Source organism: Salarias fasciatus, chromosome 6 (genome assembly GCF_902148845.1).
Source record: "Salarias fasciatus chromosome 6, fSalaFa1.1, whole genome shotgun sequence".
Lineage (NCBI taxonomy): Eukaryota > Metazoa > Chordata > Actinopteri > Blenniiformes > Blenniidae > Salarias > Salarias fasciatus.
In genome coordinates, this window is record NC_043750.1 from 20946458 (window position 1) to 20970929 (window position 24472).

The 24472-nt window shown below is 42.6% G+C and overlaps 1 protein-coding gene across 1 annotated transcript; it reads right to left on the minus strand.

Annotated features, from left to right (window-relative positions):
• Positions 1–1847: 1847 nt before the first annotated feature.
• On the minus strand, positions 1848–23025 carry tbc1d9 (TBC1 domain family, member 9 (with GRAM domain)). The gene is made up of 21 exons (XM_030093799.1): positions 22381–23025; positions 16254–16364; positions 14459–14577; positions 13804–14032; positions 12860–13121; positions 12123–12330; positions 11504–11710; positions 11192–11356; positions 10746–10896; positions 9523–9737; positions 9317–9434; positions 8302–8587; positions 8051–8180; positions 7708–7806; positions 7512–7580; positions 6600–6840; positions 6350–6415; positions 5521–5607; positions 4400–4468; positions 3901–4004; positions 1848–3720 (listed from the first exon to the last, which is right to left on the minus strand). Exons 1-21 carry the CDS (start codon positions 22499–22501, stop codon positions 2950–2952), a joined length of 3828 nt encoding a protein of 1275 aa, XP_029949659.1. The 5' UTR covers positions 22502–23025; the 3' UTR covers positions 1848–2949.
• Positions 23026–24472: the final 1447 nt, after the last annotated feature.

The following is a 24472-nucleotide window of genomic DNA, read 5'->3' on the forward strand; positions in this document are numbered from 1 at the left end:
GCTTAGACTGCTTCCCTGCTTCCCCCACGACCCGGTCCCGGATAAGCGGTGGAAGATGGATGGATGGAGAAAGGACAACACTGTGGCTTGCTGAATTATACTTAAAATACAGCTTCTCGCTGAACTCACTTTTATTTCTAAAGCACTTTAAAAACAATCAATGTTTACTGCAACAAATTGCTGTACTTAAATAGACATAAAAACCTGAAAACATAAGGTGCAAGCGATGAAACAATCAAAATACAATAAAAACAATAAAATTACGACAGTAAAACCAGCGGCCGAGTCTCAACCTGGGTTGAGACCTGAACCATGACCACTGAAACCCACCAAGTGCTCCAACCGGGATATCAAAATGTCATGTGTTGAACGCAGCAGTTTGGTCCAGAAGAGCAAGAACCATGTCATCACAAGAGTCGTTGGTCAGGAGCATGTCGTTAGAAGTCCTGAGCAATGCTGACTCTGTGCAATGCAGAGTTTTAAAACCTCCAGGTAGAGCTGTACTTGCAAGTGGACAATCTTCTCCAAGATTTTGGAGATAGAAGGCAGCTCGAAGATGGGCCTGAAATTGGACAGAACAGTCTGATTGAGGAAAAGTTTATTTAGAAGGGGTTGTGCAAGTACATGTACATGTAATCTAGAAGGGTGACACCAGAGGACAGGCTGCTGCTGCTGATGGTGAGAACCCGCCGCCTTACGCTGGAGCAGAGCCGCAGGGATCACAGACAGGAGCTGAAATCAGAGCCCTTATCAATAAAAAAAAGCGCAGAAAGTTGTTACATACTTCAGGGGATGATTCTAAGCGGAGCTGATTTCTTAAATGATTCTTATAAGAAGTTTTGTCATCGCACTTTCCTTTGTATGGTTATGCCCTTTTCTGTATTTTACATTTGAAATTCCCAAATCAAAGCTTCTCTTCCGTAAATTCTTAAACAGCTTTTAAATCTTTCATCACAACTGTTAAAAATATTTTTTTTGTTAATTTCATGAAATTGCCCTTATAAATAACAAAATTATTTGAAATCATAACTCAAAAAGCCATATTTGTATATTGAAACACCATGACAGACGCTGTATGTCACATTATTTAGATGCCCCAAGTCCTGAGCTGACACACACTTAATTACTCATGAAATTAACTATAGTTATGTCATGAGGTGTCCAAAGAAAACATGTGGAGAAAGTGCTCGTGTGTGTGTGTGAGCTCAGTGAACTGTGATTGGCTCGCCTGGGCCACAACCCCAGTGCGTTTACCCCGTGGACACAAAGAAAGAAGGACGGTGAAAGAGGACGGTGTTAGAGAACATAGCTGGTAGTTATCTGGGATGTGCCACAGGACCCGGTCCCCAGGAGACCAAGACCGGCAGGCGCCGACCCCGCCAGGCCAGACGTTTTAAAATCATGGTAACTGCTGACGTAATGTTCAAAAGGCTCATATTTCCATTAAAAAAAGGGTCACATTTTTTTCTTTAATAACATATTTCAATAACCAAAGTGCTTTTTAAAGTATATAATTCTTGTTTGCACAGAAATAAAGGGAAAAATTTGTAGCAGGTATTTAAAGGGTATTATGCTCATTTACTGGCACATTGTTCTTTAAACTGGTCTGCACGTGGCTCAAGGACTAAAGTTTGATATCCATGTTGTAACATGAACACTCAGCAAACCTCCTTTAGATGTATTACGTACATGAAATGTCTTATATATAAGCTGCTTGTGCAAGAGATAGTTGGTGGTCAATGACCTTCCACCAGAGGGCAGTAATGCTCAGATTTTTAAAAGCAGATGAGCATTAGTGAAGTGTAAAAGAAAACAAAAGGGACTGAGGCATTGCATTATTCAGTGGAGAGTCAGTCGTACTAATTTTATTTGAATGGAGTGACACACAATGCATCAGCATCCGGAGTAACAACCAGTGGACTTTTAGAACGGGAGAATTCCACATCAGAACAAAACGAGAAGGGACGGAAACTGAAATTTTTAAAAACTGAATTTTTTTAAAAGAAAAGGCAACGTGAAAAATGCTAAGTTAACAGTAAAAATGTAACAAAAAACAAAAAATGTCTGCAGTGCAGACGACAGTGTGGCAAAAGGCAGGCAAATACATAAAATCACGTGAAATCACGATACCGTGTAAACATAAAAAATTGCAGATTCCCGACAGCGTTCTGGTGTCATCATCATTTCTTTAAACATAGTTCCTGATCTGTTGGTTTCTTGTCAGGTGAGAACATTGTAGTTGCATCATGTCTACCTGGATGTTATTTGCTATAGTTGAATATGACACTGTAAAATGATGTGAAGTGACTACAGGAAACAGTATTTTTGAAGGTGAATGATCCAGGGGTCACACGTACTAAAAATAGCATAATTGTCCAAAGTGGTACACGGCTTTAAAGTGAAAAAGAACATTTTAAAGAAAAGAAAAGATTGATAACAGCAACAGAGGAAAATCAAACCAATAATTTTCATAGCTTAGAAGTTTTCCATATTTCAATCAATAAGAAATATCTTTAACATTCTGGATTAGCAGCAAAATGAACTGTAAAGTAAGGAAGCAACAGTTTGACCAGATATAATGTAAGATCATCATATTGTATGTACGGCAGCAGTAGACGATCAATATCCCAAGTTGGAACGAGAACTGTATCTGTGGACATTTACATCTAAATAGCCTAAGAGTACTAGAGAATACAGTATTACCACCTATGCATAATGTTTTATAAAGTACAGCTACTACATAACACACTGATTTCATCAGAGCAGAATCTATTGATTGTTAAGTTAAAAGTCTTTCATTTCTGGTAAAATACATTGCTAGGAGCAGTTTTAATCACAATCATTCAACAACCATACACACTTATTTTACATGTACCTTCATTCTTTACAAAAAAAAACATCACTGACTGATAATCGTGTTTATTTCTTTTCGAACAGCGAAAGTCAATCTCACCCGGACAGGGAGATCTCATAGTCACTCGTCGACAGCAGGGGGCGCCCCGCTTTGCGCACATTCTTGGCGTTGGTTATGCGAGCTGCCACTTCTACGGGCTTCTCAAAATATTGCACCAGGGCCTGCTCGGTGAGGACGGAGGCCAGGAACTGCTCAAACGTGATGGCCCAGTCTTTGTCGATGCTCGTGCTGTGCGGCAGCCCCCGGTCGTTGGGCCCGCCGCCGCGAGGCCCGCCGCCCCGCTCGCCGTTGGTCCCGCTGTCGCTGCGCACCAGCACCGTGTCGTCCGCGATGTCCTCGCACTGCAGCTTCTCGTCCAGCTCGTGGGAGCCCGCGCTCAGCACCGAGTAAGACGACATGGACGTGTCGTCCTTGGTCTCGTCGTCCGAGATGAGCATGGCGGACGACGTGCCCGCGTCTTTGGGAGACGAGTCCTCCAGTTTGATGTCTTGCATCGGCGGCATCTGCTCGCTTCCTTCGTCCCCCTTCCCCTCCTCGAACGTGTTTTCATGGCCCGTGCGGCTGAAGACGTCTCCCAGATCCTGAGCCTCCTTGGTTGGTTTGGGATCGTCTCCTGTACACATGCCGGTCTCTGGTCGGCCCTCCTGGCTGAACTCCTTCCTGCCCGAGGAGGAGAAGAGCTTCCCCACCTCGCCCATCTCCAGCAGCAGGCTGGTGACGGTCGCTGTGCCGTGGTACAGTTCTTGCTCCGCAACATCCTCACTGAACATGCTGTAGAGAGTCTTGCAAAGTTCGATGAACTGGCTCTGAATGAGAAAACATTGAAATTAGATCACGGTGCTGCATTGTGAACACACATCTCGGCAGAGCATTGAAGTAAACACACTTCCTTTCTGCAGCACGTTCTCACCACTTCAGCACTGTGGTTTACAGTTTCACCATTGCTTCACACACTTCAGCGAGGACGGCTGGCGGTGGGATCTCACCTGATTCAGCTTTGGGAGGTCTTTTGTGTTTTCTCGTTTTGGTTTTGGCTCTTGGTTCCACAGTTTCAGGTAATGACCGTAGTCAGGAGTGTTCAGCTTCTTCACTGTAAATACAAAACAAGATGTTCAAGGGATTTTTTTTTAATTCATGAGTTCATTTTTCTTCTTGACCATTACAAAGATGATGATACAAATATTAAGATATTTTTATTATTCTGAGAGCAGTATTGGAAATCTATCAATACATACAATAGAAAGGAATGGTACATCATAAACATGCTTCAGATATCCTTGTGGAATAAAGACGACTGTTTAACTCATTTGAAAACTAAATGCAAAATCACTATCACCTTCACTCAACAAAACTTCAAAGTTAAAAAAAAGAAAATCCCCATCATTCATTTTATCATTATTAAAAATAACTCCATTTCGTGTTGTATTGATTACTACATTCAAACTTTTCGAGACTTTTTGTAATAGACATGAATGTTCTGCGTACCTTTTTCAGTTTTGAATGTAACTCTGACAAAGCCATCATCCTTCTCATTTCTGCACTTTGAGTCGTGGCCTGAGGAGAGATGGAGGTAGTCGCGGTTAAACATTAATATTCTCTCAAATTTTATTTAAGATACTTTTTTAAAAATCTTATCAGATTGTAGCAGCAGCCCTCATTCAGTGTGGAGTTTAATAGGATGGACAACTTTCATTATTGCGAATGCTACAGAAGTCACAACAAGGGGACAAATTGTGGCTGAGCGCTCCGATCACATTTAATGAAAGTATGGCAGCCAATTTAATAAAAATCACTTATTGTATATCTGTAATTTAAGTCGTCATACATGTGTGTCATATTCTGTTTTTAATGTTGAATCAGTTCAGTAATTCAGTGATCTGGAGTCATTTCAACGGATCCCTGGACAAATGTGCTTAAAATAAATGACACATAATCATTTATTATCTGAGAAACCAATAATCAATTGTCTTTTGGATAATTGGTTCAGGAGTCAATTTTGTGTACACGGCTGTACAGTATGCGGCCCACAGATGCATTAGAGCATTAGATGAATCGCGGAATATGAGTGAAATAAACAATAAATACACTGGATAGTTCACACCAGGTTTGATCGCTGCCTTCAGGACTCTCTGCAGGAGGATCACCGCAGGATGACACACATAACATGACCTAAATATTTCGTGTGTCAACGATGTAGGTTTCACCTGTCTTAAATTCAGATAGAACGCAACCGCAATTTCCACTGCAGGTGATGTGACATGCACACAACCACAAAAACCCGAGGATTTCACAACACAACACAACACAGAAACATTCACTGAAACATGCTCCAGCTGTTAATAGTGCAGAAAAAAAACCACAATGAGTTTATCTTTGATAGAAATGTGATCATTTCACATCAGTGTCTGGTTTTGAATATGCATCACAGAAAATTCAGCCTGTGGCATAAAAACAGAACAACCTCCCCCTCAAAAAAAAAAAAAAAAACAAACTCTATGATCTGAATATTTATTTATGTTTATTTAAGATGATATCATCTTACTACACCAACACGTAGATGCTATTTGAGGAAAGTAGTAATATGATATCCATGAAATCAATCTCACCAATGGATGTTTCTGGAGTGATGTCTTCGAAGAAATACTGAGTGGCTTCAAAGGCAGAGTCCGGCTCTTCCTGCTCATGTGTGATCTCTGGAAGCAAAAGTTAAAGTCATTATCCGAAATTGCTTGATCTTTCATTCCCTTATCATTCTGTCAGGTTTTATCTCTCCCTCGAGCCCTTTGACTTTATTGGTGGTAACTCAGTAACAGCAGGCGTGCACTCACACTGTCGTAGTGTTGAGTATGTAGTTTACCGACAGTATATTAAAAGTATATTTAATATACTATGTTTAATATGGAATAATGGAGATGTTTCTCAATTAATTAATTAATTTTAATTATTTATACTAATTTAATAAACAGTATATTTGACTACACAGTGCAACTTGACATGAGAGGCTAACAAAAAGGAGCAGCTGAATACACACTTTTCATGATTTTTTTGGTCTTTTCCATGTCGCTGCTGTCCATGTTGCCCCCATAATGTTTTGAACTTGTTCATATTTTCACAGACATAAAACTGAGATGTATTTTAAAAAAAATATATAGTTTGACCGTTTTATATGTATTCTGTGCAGCAAATAAATTAAATGAAATGTCTCAAAATTGCAATTAAAAGTCTTAATTTTGCATTGTATTTAAAGTTTCATTATCAAATCAACAAATATGTATATTTTTTTGTATTAGACGTCAAAGTGGAAGCATTCCCCCATGAGATGTGATTCAAGCCACAGGGCAAAACATTTCCTCTCTCCCTTTTTCAATGCAGCTAATAATTCAATAAAATTATGGATTTTAATTTCCCCAAAGACAATTTTCTGTGATCCCTCACCAGGTAAGACGTGCATCTTGTAAAGCAGCTTCAGCTTGTCGGTGAGGTCCCCGTGACACAGAACACCTGCAACACAAAAGAACGGCTGCTTTAGAGGTCGACCACATTCACCACATCCAGACGCAATGCATCATTTTAAATTGGAATCAAGACGGCGTAAAAACATCCATTTGTCAAATGAGCAGCAACAATTATGCTACAGGCCAACACGATCACGGAACGCGCACAAGGACACACACTCCGTCCTCACCGAACCCGTTGATGAACTCGCGGAAGTTGATGAGCGCGTCTCCGTTTTGATCGAGGAGATGGAAGAATCGCACGGCGAGGGGGTCGGAGTGGGCGCCGTTGGCCCAGGGGAACAGCAGGTTGAACAGGCCTTTGAACTGCTCCACGTCGATGCGGTACTGCTCCAGGTACGGCAGGCTGGGGTCGTGGCGCTCGGTGGGGTTGCTGCTGCCGCCCCAGTAGCAGCTGGTCAGGTGCTCGGCCTGAAAGAAGGAAGAGAAGCACGTTAACTGGGAAAATCAGCAGAATTTAAATGCCAAATGTGTTATTTGATCAATGTCACTGGATTGCAATTACAACTTTGAAGCACTCTTACAATAAATACCCAAATATATTGGTAACACTTTACTTGAAGCACCCGGTATAACACATTATAAGTAGTTATAAACACTCATAAATGATCATAATGCTTTATAACCGACTATACAGCATGGTTAGAGTTAGGGTTAGGGTTGGGTCCTGATGTTATAAAGCATTGTGATCATTTATGAGTGTATAACTATAGTTATACAGCGCTATAATGTACTTATAATGTGTTATACAGGGGTGCTCCAAGTACAGTGTTACCATTATACTAAAAAAAAAAAAAAAAAAAAAAAAAAAAATCCTTTTTGAGTTTTATTGTATGTATCTAACAAAATTCTGACTGTTTTTTTATTTTTTTGTATGTATTTTAACGTGCCTACTAATCTTTTTCTTGCATTTTAGCACATCATTTCACACAGTTAGACAGCTCCACTGGCAAATTAATCTTTTGCATTTCTTTCTTCAAGCATTGTGCACAAAAATATTTCAAGGCACCAGTAAACAGCTGAAGCAATTACAATAAGGCTCACTTGCTATTCTACGTGTTCTTTTACGGTTTAAAACTCACCTTGAAGAGCACAAAGAGCTCCTCCAGCTCGTCAATACTGAAGGCAGTCTCCGAGACAATCGTTCTGACCTGAAACATAAAATGACATTAAGTAAAGAGAGTGGAACTGCAAGTTTCCAATTTACACCATAAAGTCGAACGACAACGTTCAAGGATTGGCAATTCTGATTATTTGATTATTTGAGTTGGTGCTCACCACATTGCGTTTAGTTGTGTCTTCAATGGTTTGGATGACCCTCAGTCTCTGTTTGAATCTCATCTGTTCAATCACATCTGCTCGGATTGAGCCAAATTTCTGTAGCAAAAGGAAGAGAGAAACAACAGAGAAAAGTAGGTCAACCTGGCTGTGAAATGACTTACTGCGAATGCTGTGGAAACAAAGATGACTGGAGATAGCCGCATTAAAGTAAAGAGACCGCTACACTCCTTTATCACATTAAAAGTACAACAAAGGGGTGATACAATGTGGCAACAAACCACATGATCGTACAGGAAATTCGCATTTATTAGCCCGTTACGCTTTAGGGCCGATACGGTACCTCATAAGAGCTGCGGACCAGTTTGAAGATGTCGACCTCTGGGTGCGGTTCTCCATTATCAGTTAGTAAAGAATGCAGGTGGGGGATGGGAGGGAGGGTGCTGTCCTTATTGGTGACACTGTCCAAATACCTGCAAGGGACAAAAAAAAAAAATAGGCATCAAAACAACGGAAACATCTGTCAGGAAATGAGAAGACGTTCATGAAATTATTATGAAGAAACAACACTACCAAGAACAGCGGCCTCCTCACCTCCCCAGTACAGTCATGGCCTCCCCGTCGTCCTTGCAGCTCAGCAGCTGGTGGATGTTGGCGTGCAGGACGGACAGCGCCAGCTGAAAGATGACCTTGATGCCGTCGTAGAAGAAGCAGTCCACCACCACCACGGCGCTCTCGAACGGCATCACGGACAGGAAGAGGGTGAGGAACCAGGACAGCGAAATAGTGGAGATGACCCCGAGGTCCTGCATGCAGTCGTACAGCTGCGGGACGTATTCCCGAGCAAGCTCCTCAAACACGCCCTGGTCAACAAGAGCTCCTGGGAAAAGAGTGAGAGGGAAAATAACACTGTTACCGTCTACAAAACAATCAAAACATCATTCAAGTAGGTGTTTTGGTGTAGAGAACAAGAGATTACAGGAGTGAGCTTATTATGAGTAGTTTGCTGGTTCTAATCCCATTTCTTAAAGGTACCGTGCTGTGTGTGAACCCTGAGCGAGGTCACACACCTGCCCAGGTTGCATTGTTGAGGATTTTCAGCGTAATGTGCCAACTCAAAATATGCGGATCACAAGATCCACTCTGGCAGTGCAGGAATGGATCAGCTGAGATTAGTATCTGCATCAAGTCACGTCAACAGTAATTCGTTAATTATAACAAAGCATAAATGGTCAAAATTTTTAGCTTTGTTGTTTGTAGAATTGCCTTCTTCACACAGAATATTTAACAAGGTAGAACTGTGATGTGATGAATTTAACAAAATACAACCTGGTCACAAGTGTTGTTGTGTTTTGAAAAGTATGAGTCATGAAAGATGTTGGACATGTGACAAACTTCCACTGATCCATAGTAATTAAATGTGATTGAACATTATAAAGCTACAAATACATTGTTCTGTATCTTTCATAACAGTTTTCATTCTTGCAAAGTTTTGAATATAGTTTCTCAAGTGATTTATTGGGCACGATTATCAGTTTTTCCCATTCGGAAACGGGTTCACACCCGCAAGTCTTCCATGTGATTTCTGCCTATGACTACCCACACTGACCTACGACCCGCGTGTTGTAGTAATCAGGCAGCATCCTCTCGCAGAGCGCCACCAGCAGCCAAAAGGCCTCCTCCTCTTTGGCATACAGCAGCAACACCGACGTCACAATATTCATAGCCTGCGGAGTTAGAGCAGAGCGGATCAACAGTGATCACAGGTGGCCATGATTATGCCAGCTGATGCATGAATAAAGAGAGTTTAAGCACCTGGCAGTATCCAATGTTGGGATTCCTGAATGCATAGGCGGTGAGGACCCTGCGCAGGGCAGCAATCCCCATCTCGTTCTGAAAGGCCGGGTGCTCCGGCAGAGAGCGGTGCAGGTCCCGCTCAATCTCCTCCGTTGCCAGATTGTATTTTCCCATCGATTTCTCCACCAGGTCTTCGTAATATCCGGGGTGAGTGGCCATCTCGTTGATTGCTCCTGTAAAAGCACAAGATTTAAAGGTTGAAAACGGGCTTGATTTAAAATATCCTCCAAAGACAGGAAAAGCTGTGGCAGCAGGGGTGGGTCACAAACAAAGGTAGCATTCAATATTCACAGCTTGAGACTTTAATGACCCCAGAAGAATAAATAAATCATTCCAGCACCTTAAGATCAAGACACATGGACGAAAGTCTCAAAACAGAGACATGAAAAAAAATCTCTTATATAAGTGGGACTGACAGGAACTAAAATAAAACGGAGATAAATTCAATATTTCATCAGATTATATAACTATCACAGCATCTAAATTAAGACTTTATGCAGTTAAGTGTTAATAAACAAATTTCTTCGTCACCAAATGCTCCTAGATGTTTTTTCTTCTTTTCTTTTTTTTTAATCTGTGTGTTGAACTTGTGGAATGAACTGCTGTTGAGAATGATAAACACGATGGAGAAAACAGAGGAAAACAGAACACACTTAATCACACACCTAAACTAATGAGCTGGCTGAAATTTGCCCCCAGGAGCAGCAGAAACTCAAACTGGTTCCAGCAGCTTCAGCTGTAAAATCAAACACTTGACCAAGTTTGTTCGAAGCCAGAACGATCGGTGTTTTCTTAGAGGAACACCAAAGTAAAGAAAACTCCTCCCAGGAGGTGCTGTGAGCCTGACGCACGACCACAAACAGCATAAGTAGGTCACTGGAGACCGAGGGAGGAGCCTGGCAGGTAACGACGGGAGTAAAAACAGCTGCTGGTGTGCAACACATGACGGCTGCTGTAAACAGGAAATTCTGGAGCGTGCTCATACCTGAGTCTGAAACATGCAGCAACAAACCTTGATAGTGTCGGCAGGTGACTGAAGTTTCCATTTGACCTAATATTTGCTGCGCCAGGTTTTTAACGATGGGCTCATAAACGACAAGCCTAACTGTGCAGAGGTGAACATGCAGGGTGTGGTCCAGGTACGGAATCTAACATCTAGTAGTTTGTGTTTTTTTCCTCACCAGAGAAAAGCAGCCACAGTTCTCCTCTCATGTTCTCCGGAATCCCCTTGAGGACGAGCTCCTTGGTCTTCTCCGTGCGGTACATGCACACCCCCTGCCCGTACTCCGTGAAGTGGTTCTTCCACGCCTGCTCCTTCAGAAACTCTTTTGCCTGAGAACGCAGAGGGAACAATTACATGGCTGAGAATCGCATGCAGTTCGCAGCAATCCTCCACGCAGCTTTAATATGGATGCGGATAATAGCGTGAAAATGCCAATTATGGAAGGAAAAGAAAAAATGCATAAAGTGACGGTTTAGAATCCAAGATTACCAAAAAAAAAAAAAAAAAACATTAATGGAAACAGGGTGGATCAGAGCAGAAGAGCAAATTACTCAGTGCAATAGCACAAAAGAGAAAATAAAATCCTTTCTTTTACTGTATTTGACAAAGTGTAATTTAATTCACCAGTTTGGGATTAAACTCCTCAGGTGTGCGGTGGCGATACATGGTCATGAGGGCTTGTGTGGCTGTGGGTACGCTGCTGTCATTCAGGTTGAATGTGCGCTCGCTTTCTGAACCCAAACTGTGCTGCGGACTGCTGGAGAGCAGGGATCCATGCTGGGAGTAAACCTGGGGACACAGTCAGGCCCTTTACAGTCAGAGTCCTGGATCCTTATTCAGTCACTGCAAATAAACTCGTAAGCACGATAAAATAATAAATGTTGGTGGCGGAAGCTCTTCTGATGAAACGCATTTGACACTTGAAACGCTTCTTACTTCATCGTCTGAACTGTTGAGGCTACTGTTGAGTTCCCGCTCCAGGTAGATCTTGGAGGTGGTTTGCTGCAGGAAATCTGAGATCCTCTGCACCAGGAAGTCTCGGTCCTTCAGGTTAGCAAATAGAAATGTCATGCGGTTTTTGGTGCTGATGGAGAGCGGGCTGGGCAGCACATTGGAGCTGTCTGCCTTCTCCACGATTGTCACCTGTAGGATATCAGGACATTGACAGATCAATAAATGACAAACATCTGATATTAAAGGTTTCATTAGAAATACAGAAAGTCAAAATCTGATGTAATTTTGACAATAAACAACCTGCATAATGCAGTTAAAGCAAAGCTGCTCGTTTGTAAAGTCAAAAATCATCTAAGAGAATCACAAATCCTCAAAAGGACATTTAGAACTTGGTAAAGGCTCTGGTTGCATAAATAGTAGAAAAACAGCCCAAACCAAGCATGACTGTGATGGATGTGGTAACTGTGATTCAGTGTGTCAGCTGCATTTTGAGCAGTGTGTCATCCGTTGACAGAACAGATGGGCACTGACAGCTTCCACCTATCGCCATTACTCAACACGTTCTTACTGAATTTCCTCTGCAAAATGTCCCGCAGCTCACCTCACGCAGGGGGATGATGAGGCTGCACAGCGTCTCCTCCTTGCTGGTGAAGCAGATGTAGTTGGTGGAGACGAACATCTGCCCCAAGATGTGCATCTTGTTAAAGGGAGTCCACAGGGTGCAGTCCGTGTGTCCGTCCAGCTTTTCGTCTTTGGGCAGACGGAAGAGCGCTCGGTAGCGCTCACTCTTCGCTCTGGCGTCCAGGTCTCTGAAAGACACAGAAGTTACGTAACACACTTTTTCATTGTCTAGTTTTGAATAGCTGGTTTAATGCAGCCTGCAGAGCATCTCATTTCTGCTGCGTTTCTTCATAATACTTTAACTTAAACTTACTTTAACGTCTCTCTTATATTTCTGTGTAAAGCAGTGTGAACTGAATTGTGTATGAAAGGTGTGTTTTGACTTTTCTGAACAAACCAACACTGTGTAGATACAGTATTTCACTTGTGAACCATCACGCAGCCTCAAACCAAGTGATGCTTACATAAATATGCTGAGCAAATAAAATTGGGATCCTGGGGCCATTTTTAGAGGCGCTTCAGTTTTCCCTCACAGTGTCCTCTTTGTTTTATTTTCTTGTATTTGAGCTGGATTGCTGTTACATATCAGTGGACTCTGCATAACCAGCTTTCCTGCCAAACACATTAATGCTCCACCGACCGCACGTCGTAAACACGTGTGAGCCAGATTCATTATTGATGAGGGGAGAAGTGTTGCCGCTCCGCGGCTGTTCGTACCTCTTGAGCGCCGACACCTTCTTGGGCGACTTCTTCTTGAGCTTGGGCAGCGAGCGGTCCTGCTCGAAGCCTTTGTTGTCGAGCAGCTGGCGCATGGCGATGTTGGCCAGCTGCTCGGCCAGCTTGAAGGTCTCGTTGATGTTGAGGAAGACGGAGAAGAGGTGCTCGTTGGAGCGGGTGCTCACTTTGATCACGTCGGGCAGCAGGAGGGTGGCGCTCTTCTCCAGCTGGGTGATGTCTGCCCAACGGACCACCAGTTTGGCTGGTGCGCATGTCAGAGAGTGAGAATAAGAGAAACAGAGATTCAATGTATTATTTATCATCTGATTTTAAAAAGAAGCATTAGACAAAGGGAACCCTGTTGGATAGATTATTGAAAGGGTTGACACTGAGACGAATCCAGAGAGGCTGCATGCTTGTAAAAACAGGCACAAAGAGCATCTTTTAATAAGGTCAGAAAAAAAAAAAGAATTGTAGCCTTGTAAAGGTTCCTTCAGATATCTGAACAGAGGCCCCTTTAATAAAAACAACAACAACAACATGCACATGGCCGGCATGGAACACTTAACTATTTATCACAACAACACAGAAATTTAAATGTTCAGGATGACTGAAAAAAGAGTCGGGAAAAAGAGAAAATTCACTTTCACAAGGGAATGGCTCCTGTATCACAAAAACACAGCTGAAGACACAAATGTTTCAACTAGATTTGTGCATAAGAAGGCACTTTATCAGTTGAGTTTTCAGTATAAGCTGTTCTAATTTCCTTTCACTGCTTCCAATACTAGCTTGGAGAGAAACGAGAAAACATTAGAAAGAAAACTGAAAACAAAAAAGCAAAAATGTGTCAGTAGTTCCTGATTGTGAGTAATTTTAGAAATGTAATATATAGTGTATCTGTGTGTCAGCTACATGTTTCGAAGCTGTCGGAGTTCACAGGCTACCTTCTTTTCCCAGTAAATAGGAGTAGAAGCAGAGGTGGTTGATGCTGAGGTAGAGCCATCCCTGTCGAGGCACTTTGCCCTTCCAGTAGCTGCAGGAGTAATAGTTGACCAGCTTCTCCTCCTCCGGCATCCCGAACAGCTTCCGAAACTTGGCGCTGGCCTCCTTGAACTTGTCGGTGTCGTCGTCCTCTTTCACATCGTGGTTCTTGTTGAACTCTGCGATGATGCCCTGCGGCGAGGTGGAGATAATGAGCCGGGAGAGCTGGGGTTGTCAAATGACATGCAGAACTGACTTCATTAAGAACACGATTTGACAAATTACTCGTTATTTATAGGTCAGACCGGCTTCATCTTTTTACCACTTCTTCACAAAAGGTTAATAATTGACTCTAAAATATGTGACCGTGTGTGACTGATGTGCCGCTCCTTGTTGGCTTGATAATGGACTAGTATTGATTCGTCCTCACTACTCTCTGCCTTCAGCTACAGTCAAATGGGGTCAGTGCCAGCCCCCAGCGACCCTAAGCTATTAAAGTGTGTCTGTGTGTACGAGTGCGTGTGTGTGTGTGGGACCTCTCAAACAAACAATAGGAGCCCTTCATGAGCGAAAAATCTGCAACCTGAAATCCAAAGATCCACCTGTGACTGTATTCACCTGGACTTTTCCTTTCACAAACGTGGTAATGTCGTTCTCGTTTTCAAAGATGGAGAGCGTCTGAAGCAGGTTGTGTTCCAGCCACTCCCAGTGCTCCGTAATCTCCTTACGAGAGGTTCCTGCAGGGGAGGGAGAGAGGGGAGGAGGGAGAGGGGGGGGAGGAGAGGGGCGTCAGGGCGCTCGGGCAGAGGTAATCGGAGGAGCACGAAGGTGAAACGTTTCACATGCGATACTGTGGGACTGTGGAACAATCAGCTCTTCATTATTCATACTTAACTCTGTAAAATGTGAAATGCAGTCAGGATCATGCCAAGAAAGTGACTGGTAAATAGAAAGACCTTAAATTAGCAATGATCTAGATTAAAGGTTTTGTGATTTTTATTTTTTTTCAGTGCAAAAGTTGCATGATTGAAGAAAAAAAAGCTGTTTCAGATTTTCATCTTCTGTGACAAACTGACTGTCATTGTTTTCAAGAGGTAATCAGTTCAGAGATCAGAGATCTTGGGCTGGGCCTAGATTGAGCCATTTTACAGCAGAGCATGATAAGGCTAATGAGAGCAAATACATACAAGTCAATAGGAGTTATAATTGAAAGAATATCCTGTGTTTCACCTTGAAATGCAACGCTAAAATTACATTTTCTGTTACTGCTGCAAAGCAAGATCTGAAAACTGATCTTTTTTGGCCACGGGAGGAATTGATTGCAATAACGTCTGCCACAGTGACCCATTATCCCTCAACACAGCTGCAAACAGTCCGCTCAGTGAGTGCACACAGACTGCATTAGCCATGTCTGCCAGGCTGCTCCACTCTCCTGCTATCTCTGGGAGGAGGAATTAAGAACTGGGAGGCGAGGAGAGGGTGGGAGAAGGGAGCCAAATCCATTTTAAAACCAAGCCAGGCTTTTGTAGGCCTCCATTTCAGACAGAGCTCACCAATGAGCTCTTTTAATGCTTACTTGCTTATGCACAGAAAACATGTAAATGCTGTAAATTACTGTGCTGTCCATGTCATAAAGATGCGTTAGAAGTTACACATAACTTGTAATAAGTTACATCAATTGCTCAGGTTGCAAATTTAATCATGAACAGTTGCAGTTGTGTTTTGATGTGAGCTGCGTTCCGCTTTGGGCCTCCATCCTTTCCGCTGTGACGCTTTGCTGGTTTCTGAGTTTCAGTCCAGGCAGTTTGCCAGCATAAGCTTAAAGAAATAACAGGCTTTTATTCAGAAGCAAAATGAAAGTGGAAGGTTTTTCTCAATACACACCTAAACGTGAAATATTTTCAAACTCGCGAACGACACCTCAGAGCAGAGTGCTGCCTCTAACCACAGCGGAGTGACACTGCTAATTTGCATGACTTACTGTGACAAAACTGCTGATAAAGCATTCCTGTTTCTAAAAATGGAAAAGAGGAAATGGAAGTTTGAAGGGACAAGTGTATGCAGCTGACATTATTGTGAAGACCGGCCGAAAACATGCACAAACTCTCCTAATAATAAAGCCCTGATGGGCGATCAGCTGGGAAACGTAGCGCCCCTTCCAGTAACCCTTCCCTTTAAAACCACTGGGGCATGACGTAATGCTCTGCATTCACCAGCTGACATGGGAAAAGGCAAGATGGAGGGTTTTATGTGAAGGCCTTGTGGAGGGATTTGCAGGGTTTACAGTTGCAGAGGGGCATCGATGTATCCACGCCTGTATTATCAAATCGTGCAGCGGCCGAAATGCACAAGTCAACAATATGATGTAATGAAGCGTTTGTTGTTAATTAGTGGGGGGTTAAATGGCACATACCATGAGCAATGATCCAGTAAACTAAAGAGTCAGGGGTCTGGTAGAGGATCCTGTATGGGGCCATCCGAGCACTGGAGTCCAGAACAACGTCCAAGGTTCCCACCAGCAAACCTGAAACAACCCAAACCAGCTGTTATTAAAACCAGAAAATAAATTCTACATAAAAACTACTGAAGTACAACATCAGGTCAAGGAGGAAAACCATGAAGTCTCGTGGTTCAGGCTTCGAAAAACATCCTGTATCTTGCAGATCTTTGCTGAACACATGAATATACAGTATAATCCTCGTGTGTGGGCCTCTGGGGACGAATGATGACATTATGACTATTTATAGAAATACTGCCTGCAGTATAAACCAAATTATGTAATGATTGATCCTCCTAAAGAAATTCTAACCAATCACCTTCATCTAATAACTCAATTAACTCTTTCTAGTCTGTTGCTAACCCATCAGTATGACCCAGTGTTTTACTAGTCACGTTAACTTGATGCTGATGAGAGTTCATCCACCTCAACCATCGAACAGACTGTTTCAGAGATTTCAGGAGATTTCAGGACTCATATCTTGGAGTGCTCTTTAAAGACGCTCAGTGTGTGACAAACTGTTGCATGTCTTATGTAAAGCTGGAACAGCTGAGAAAATAGTGCTGGTGGGTCCAACAGAGTGGGTTTAGGGAGTAGACTTCTTCTTTCTCTTGAACGCATTAGTCTCTTTGAGCAATATCTTGGCCTATTTCTCTCATCTTTTAAACATTATGATGTTTCCTCTGTTGCAAGAAAATAAAAGCTGGGGTATATCCCCCATCCCCTGCAGAAAATCACAACCCGACTGTAAGAAGCATTTAATGACACTTACTATGGTTTTTAAGAAACCCCCACTTTGTTGCTCTGTTGATGAATCATCGATAAATAGTTGTGTGCATTGAGATGAGGAAGCTGTGCAGCTTTGGTTTGTTGTCAGTATTCTCCACTGTGGGTCTATGTATGTTGAACTGTCATGACAGACGGGTTATTTTTGCTCTGCAGCTCAGCGCAGCAAACAGTGTGAGTCACACAGACAGCGAGGACGAGCTGGAGGAGAGACGAAAGAGGAGACGAGACAAAAAAAAGGATGATCGACTGTTTTCTGTCTTTCAGGGGAAACTAAAGTCTGAGGGGTAGAAATATAAAAGAAGTGTATCTGTTTGACCTCAACTCGTTTGCTTCATTCTCTCATTACTCAATTAAACATCTTTTGAAGAAATTTAAGCATCACTAAGTAGTTGATAGTGAACATAGCAGATGTTCTGAAAACTGACAGTTGTTCATTACTTAGGTGTGATTACATGATGAGACTCAGACTAACCTCAATAAAAAATGGTCAGCAGTTGAGAATTAATAGCCTCCTAAACACACTGAAACCAGTGAGACAACGCAGCCTGACACTTTGGTCATTGGAGACCAGCAACGTTTGTGTAAAGGCTTCTTCCTCTTTGGATATCACAAGGCTGAAGGCAGCAAGAACAGACAGTCACACATTGACCTCAGAGAAGCCTTTAATGTGTTGAACCATCAGTACCAACTTCAGATCACAGCTGTGAATTAAACACCATTCTGCAGGTGTTCACTGTTTCATCTCACAGCGTTGTGGTGAAAAATGTGAGAAAAGCACCACGGTGGGTCATATTCAGATGATACTGGCACTGCAGAGGCAGAGGAGTTCAGCTTCCAATGTGTGAGCTGAGGTTTTAACACAGGAAACTCACAGATGAGGCCACCTCTGCAAAAACTTCACACAAATGAAGTCGGATGTCTTTTTGTTTTTAATCTCCCAGTGATTTTACACTGTGCTGGTGTAAAGAGTAAATGCTTAGTTATGTGTGGAGGTGAACCTTGACCCCACGCCTTAAAAAACATCACATGTCTCTGCGGCATCAACTCATCAAACCCGAGTCGATGTGACTCCTTCCAGCTCACACCTCTGCCTTCGCAGTGAATTGTCTTTCCTCCTGCTGAATGAGTGGGTGCACAAGAAATACAACAAAGTGAGCACTCGAGCCCCAAAACAAAGCAGCTGTAATGGTACATGGCTCACTTGTTATTTGCTAGATTGGCTGGAAAACTCTAAGGGAGGAACCGCCTCCAGAAGAGAAAAAAAAGCAATAAAAATCATGTGATGCTTTGTGCTTCTCCACTAAGAAACACATTCGGAGGAGTCTATTGTTGGAGCGACACTAATCACCTTCTCTGAGATACAGTGACTTTCCCCCGGTGGAAGTACAGGAAATACAGGCATAGAGGGACACAAACAATATTTTCTATTGTTTACATCTTCTGCCAGAAATAAACAGGTTGAAGACAGAGGCACTGATAAGGAGTGTGTATACTGAACATACAGATGACCGCAGTCTGAACCCGGACTCAAAACTGACCCACAGCACAAAGCAAAAAGCATCTCCACCTTCAAGCTTTCACAGCATCAGTTTAACATTTTTTTTTTTTTTTACTTTAACTACTTTTCTACCCTGCAGTGTTCCACATCTTCTCCAAGCCTGCAGACAGAAAGCACAAGAAGCGGTCTCAGTGGTCTACCAAGGACGGACGTCTCCTGAAGACAGCGTCTGTCTCTTACACAAGGAAAACATAGAGTAGTTATCAGCTGCAGTTTAAAACTGTGTTTCACTGACTCCAACTATTGTGAAATACAATGCTAGAAGCTGTGCAGCACATGACAGGAGAGCCCCTTTTGGAGTTTGTTTACAGTCTGATGAATAAAGGGTTTGTTTTGAATTTTCCACTTTGCTTCGTAAGAGGATGACTCTACTGTCACATCTGGAAAACAGAAGATTTACACTTATAAGCTTCTGAACAAAGTCCCACCTCACAGTCTTTAAGATACTGTTAGTGTAAACAGTTTGTGTATTTACTTTTTGATTTGTCATTTTATTTTGTAACTTTATTCCCAATGTCACAAAGTGCTTAATGAGAATAAAACAACTGATGAAAAACTACTAATCACAATAGGTAGGATCATATAAGAAACCATTAATTGATAAGGAAATCACAGAATCTGGCCAAGCAAAGCCTTCATAAAGGATTTATTAATAGAAACTAAACAAAGGCCTAAAAATAAGATGTAAACGTCCATCAGAACCTGCAGTCATTATATAAAGACAAAAGCTGTACTTTTCAGTTTTCACACTGCTGGGACTTCAATAAAAAAGTATTGTGTCTTCACAACTCCCTTCATACATTCTGATCCCAACAGGAGACTTTCTCTTAGGAGAGAAAGAGTTTTTAGAATCAGACAACTGAAAACCCAAAATGTCTTTAGTTTTCCCAGTGAATGCATATCAGTGGTAATCACTACAGTCACCATTTACTGTCTATCAATGCCTTGTGTCTTATGCTACAGGCTTTTTTTAAATAATACAAAAACAACAACTTCCATCAATCCATCTTATATACCATCCCAAAGTTAGAGTAACAGAAGATGGGGCCTTTTCCAATCTATCACAGGGACCAACAAGCAAATAAGCCCAAAACAAGCATTGCATTGTGGGAGTGTAACGGAATATATCCCAAGAAAAGCCATGTGCAGGAAAACATGCAAGTTTCAAGTAACGGGGGAGCCCAGATTTAAACCAGGACCTTCTGGCTTTGAGGCAGGAATGAACAACGACAGCAGGTAACATCGCTTTAGAGGTATCCCTATGATCTTCTTTGGATAATAAATTATTGTTGCTTTTATGTCATTGAGTACTTCAGTGATATTGTCTCAGGCTGGAGTCGTAGTTGGATGAAATCTAGTCTAGTCAGAAGGAAAGCCATGTTTGACTGATGAGCTTGACAGGGTTCAATTTGAACTTCCCAAGAAGGAACACCTGGTTTCAGTGTTTATTATTATCAAACACCCAGAGTCACATTCGGTCACAGTGTTCATTCTTCTCCAGACCACCACTCAGCTCCACAGCATGCAGCACGGAGCGATTCGCCTTTTCCCTCTGAACCTCACTGGCCCTCTTCCAGCTCCGACGCTGGAGCTCCAGCCCCGTTGAGCTCAATATGTTGATTCAAGTGTGGTTCTGCAAAACGCTTCGACCCGGTGCTGAGGTTGAAATCCCCTCTCTCTGGAGGAACAGCTTGAGGGCAGTGCCACTGTCACAGGCAGGCAGCCGGGTGCCAACTGGCACACAATGGAAGTCAGCAAGCTCAGCTTTTACATAAAAATGACATCATCCCCTAGCACCACTTAGCACATGGTGTGTTGCTACAGAAAACTCACCAGAGACGGAGAAGAGGAGGAGGAGGCTGCACATCCAGTTAGGACAATAAAACCATTTAACATCAGCAAGATCGATACACAAGTCTGCTGGAGTCTCACTAACATGAACAGACCCTAAAATAAATGTTTACATTCTGCCTGACTCCAGCAGATTAGGGTCGGAATCATATTCATTTATGCTTTTTAACTATTATGATCTTATCAAAAGACAGCACAGACATTTACCAGTCAGCTCTCTCATATCACCGTTAGAATATTTTTGGTTTGATTCTAGGCTTGGGGATCTTTTTGTGTGGAGTTTGGATAATCTCTTTGTGGTTGGGGTTTTTCCAGGTACAGTGCTCCAGTTTCATACCACAGTCAAAAAACATGCATTCATGGTTAATTGGTGTCTCCTAATTGCCATTAGGTTTGAAACTGAGTGTGTGTTTGCCTACTGTAGACTGGGATGGGCTCCAAGACTCTGGGGTTTTAAGTCATATGAAGCTGGATTACTGGAGCTTGTTCTGCCACAGTCGTTTTATGGTGAAAAAATTAAAACTGTGCATTAATGTCATTAAGAAGTTTTGCTGGCATCTGATTCTCTGGATTCACTCTCTAGAGATTTTGCAATAATGGTTTCTCCACTACTTTAAGCGCATCTAATGGTCCATTAGGTTCTTACTTCATAATTACAGGTGTAATAAACAATACGGCATAAACACTGCAAATTAAATTAGCTTTTAGGTTGTCTAGATTTCATTAGCATATTTAATCTTTTCAGGATTCTCCACTCAGGGAAAAGTCAAATTTGCCCATGCTTACATTACGAGGTCACATACACATTCATTTTAGAAACTATTTCAGATCAACTCTACTTTAGTTGTGCTGTGAAGGCCTTGACAAAAAAAATCTTGAAGTGGCAACAATACTTTCTTTCCAAGACCATCCACTCTTCATTCAGACCCGTCCTCAGAGATTTGACTCCTGACTCTGCTGAGGATGAGTGGGCAGTGACAATGTTCAGAGAACAGAAACTGAGTTGATGAGCACTGATCAGTCAGAGATTAAATCACCATTATGTGTTCTGACTCAAAAGCCACTGGGACCCCATTGAATTCTAACATAGCATTCATGCAGCAGTTTGCATTTCTAAAAGTCTGCCTTTCATCTGGTTTTACCAGACTAGTTTTCCAGGTCAAGAACGAAACCAATGTTCACAATCCTGCAAGAAAAGAGGGCATCAGATTGTCTAAGTGTGAACCTTGGTCACTCATTTCAATAACCTGTCCCTCCTCCTCCTTCTCTTCCTGCTGCTTGACCCATTTTGGATGGAACAAGCTAGCAGGAGGAGGAGGAGGAGGAGAAGGAAAGGGAGGTGGAGAAAGAAGGAAGAATGGAGAATGATTCAGCATGAGGCAGCAAACACACCAGGTTGCTTCTTGGTGGTCAGACAGACTCACTGTTGTTGAAGCTCCATGGCTGCAATTGTTTGATTTCTAATGGTTAAAATCTAATTTCCCCTTCACGTCAGAGGTTATTCCTTGTGCAAAGATCATTGTAAGGGGACTGCATGGTCGGACAGTTGATCTGTGCTGCCCTTTGACCTTCCAGTGGCTTTGTTGGGTGTCAATACATTTGGTCAAAGTTTGTAAAGAGTGTGTGCAAAATCAGTAAGTCCAGGAAACTGTTCAGATGCATGCAGGTGAAAGGCCACCTGCAGGTCACATGATCCCTGCACTGTCTCCTGGTGTTTGCCAATGCCATAAACGTAGCTGTCTCTCCTTATGCCACCGCCATCGCAAAGCTTCCATTCAACCCGAATTGAGCGCATTATTATTGGTGTGTGTCCTCAGACCCTGACAGCTGAAAGATGGCACTCACCCGCCAGTCCTCCGCCTCCATCCCCGTGGCCCTTCCGTTTCTGGAGGATGAAATACGGATTTGCTCTCTCTGTGATCCATAACGCTCCTGCCAGCAGCACATCTTCGGGACTGACCCACATAGTTCCGCAATTTTTTAAGGGAACATTGAAGACATCGGGCGGCTGACGGCGACCGTCAAACCGGGACGGTACGGTTTAAAAAAGAAACAAAAAACTTAAATAATTAAAACACTGGTGAGATCCTGCAACGCTTTTCTTTTTTTTTTTTTTTTAAATCTATTCTCGGCCCTTATATATTAGATGTCCAGGTTGCAGTGCGGTGCGCGTCCAAGCGGAGCTAAAATTAAACCCGCCAGGCTCGGATCGGCTCGGATCGGCCCGCAAGATGGAAGTCCGAACGCGGCTTCTGGAGCGCGCAGACCTCTTCCACTCGCTGGCCTGCCGAACACATGAAGAGGAGTCGGAGGAGTCTCGGGGCTCAGCTCGGGATCAGTCTTTGTTGTCCACGCTCCGCGGCAGGTGCGACTCTTCGCCGCTTCTCTGCGCTCGTTGTTCCGCTCGCGAGACGCGCCGTGCGGCCGGTTACAGTAAACAGCCTCCACGCTCCTCCAGCCGCGATCTCTGGGCTCGTATCGAAGTATATAGGCGACACTTGTATAGAACGGTATCGCTGCAGTGATCCTCCTCCTCCTCCTCCTCCTCCTCCTCAGCTGAAGCGCCGCACGCGCAGAACAGGCGCGCGTCACGGAGCGCGCAACGTCAGCTGGCAGGAGGTGGAGGCGCCCGAGGAAACACCGATCAGAGATAAACCCACATTTAATAAATGTGTTTCCACCCAGATCTGCTTTCCAGAGTGAGGCTGCACGCAACTGAAAACACAAAGAAAGAAAGCAAGTCAATGTTATTTATGCACTTTTCACAGATAAAAGCAAAAGTGTTTCATGTAAGACAATGATAACATTTCTTCAGCTGTTTGTTTTTTTAGAGAGTCAGTGCAGTCTGTGCTGCATGGAGCCTGGGCTGAAACGCCCCATCCCCACCACCTTCAAACTGAGAGCAACGTCTGACCTGTTGACCTCAGACCACATGAAGAAGAATGTGGTTTCAGCTGGTCAGGCGGGTTTTGGAGAGCCAGCTTTAAAAGTTGATATTATGAAAAAGTTAACACGAGTCCTAAAATTTGCTGGCAACCAATGAAGAGAGGGTGAGACTGCAATAGACCTTGTTTTGGTGCTGGACAGAAGACTTGCCACATTATTTTGCACAGAATGAAGACAGTCCAGATCTGATTTCATCAAACATCAAAAATACTATAATCCAAATGAGATTTAGATAAAAGTGGGCATTATCATCTTAAATTCAGCCCTTGAATTTATCTACCAATATTTCTTGAATAATGAAAATTGTTCCTCATCAAGTGTTTAGAGTGATACTTAAATTACATCTAATTGTCAAACAGGACACACAAGTCTTTAAGACTGGGCTCACCTGAAGAGCCAGTAAAGTCAATGTGATGTTGGATGTTTAGAATCACCTCATGCTCTCCGCATAAGGTGATTCTGAAGTTTGATTATAGCTCCTATAATGAAACTTTCAGTGTACTCATTGTTTAACTGAGGGAAATTGTTGTTTAGCCATAACATTTTTCGAAACTATCCAATTTATAAAATCCAGAAAAAAACTTATCAGTCATCAGCATAAAAATTAAAAGAAATAACATTGGCCAAGAGGGAATAAGAACAGAATCAGGTACAGACTGTTTGAATATTCCACAGGGCTTGTTTGCTGTTTCAGACATTACTCCTTTAGGATGAACTCTAAAAAATCTCTCAGGATGTAAACCATTTTCAATAAACACAACCAATCCCAGATAAATTCTAAAGCCTGTTAATCATGATCTTGTGATTGATAATTTCAATGGCAGAGGAGAGATCAATAACTGTACTCTCCAGAGTCTGGTCCCGTCATGTCAATAAAATGTCATTAGAAGCTTTTAAAGTGGTTTCTAGAGATTATGTCCAGAGCTCCCCATTTATGGTTCATTGGAGCGAGAGCCGCAATTGCTGTTTGAAACTACAAGCACTCAGGTGA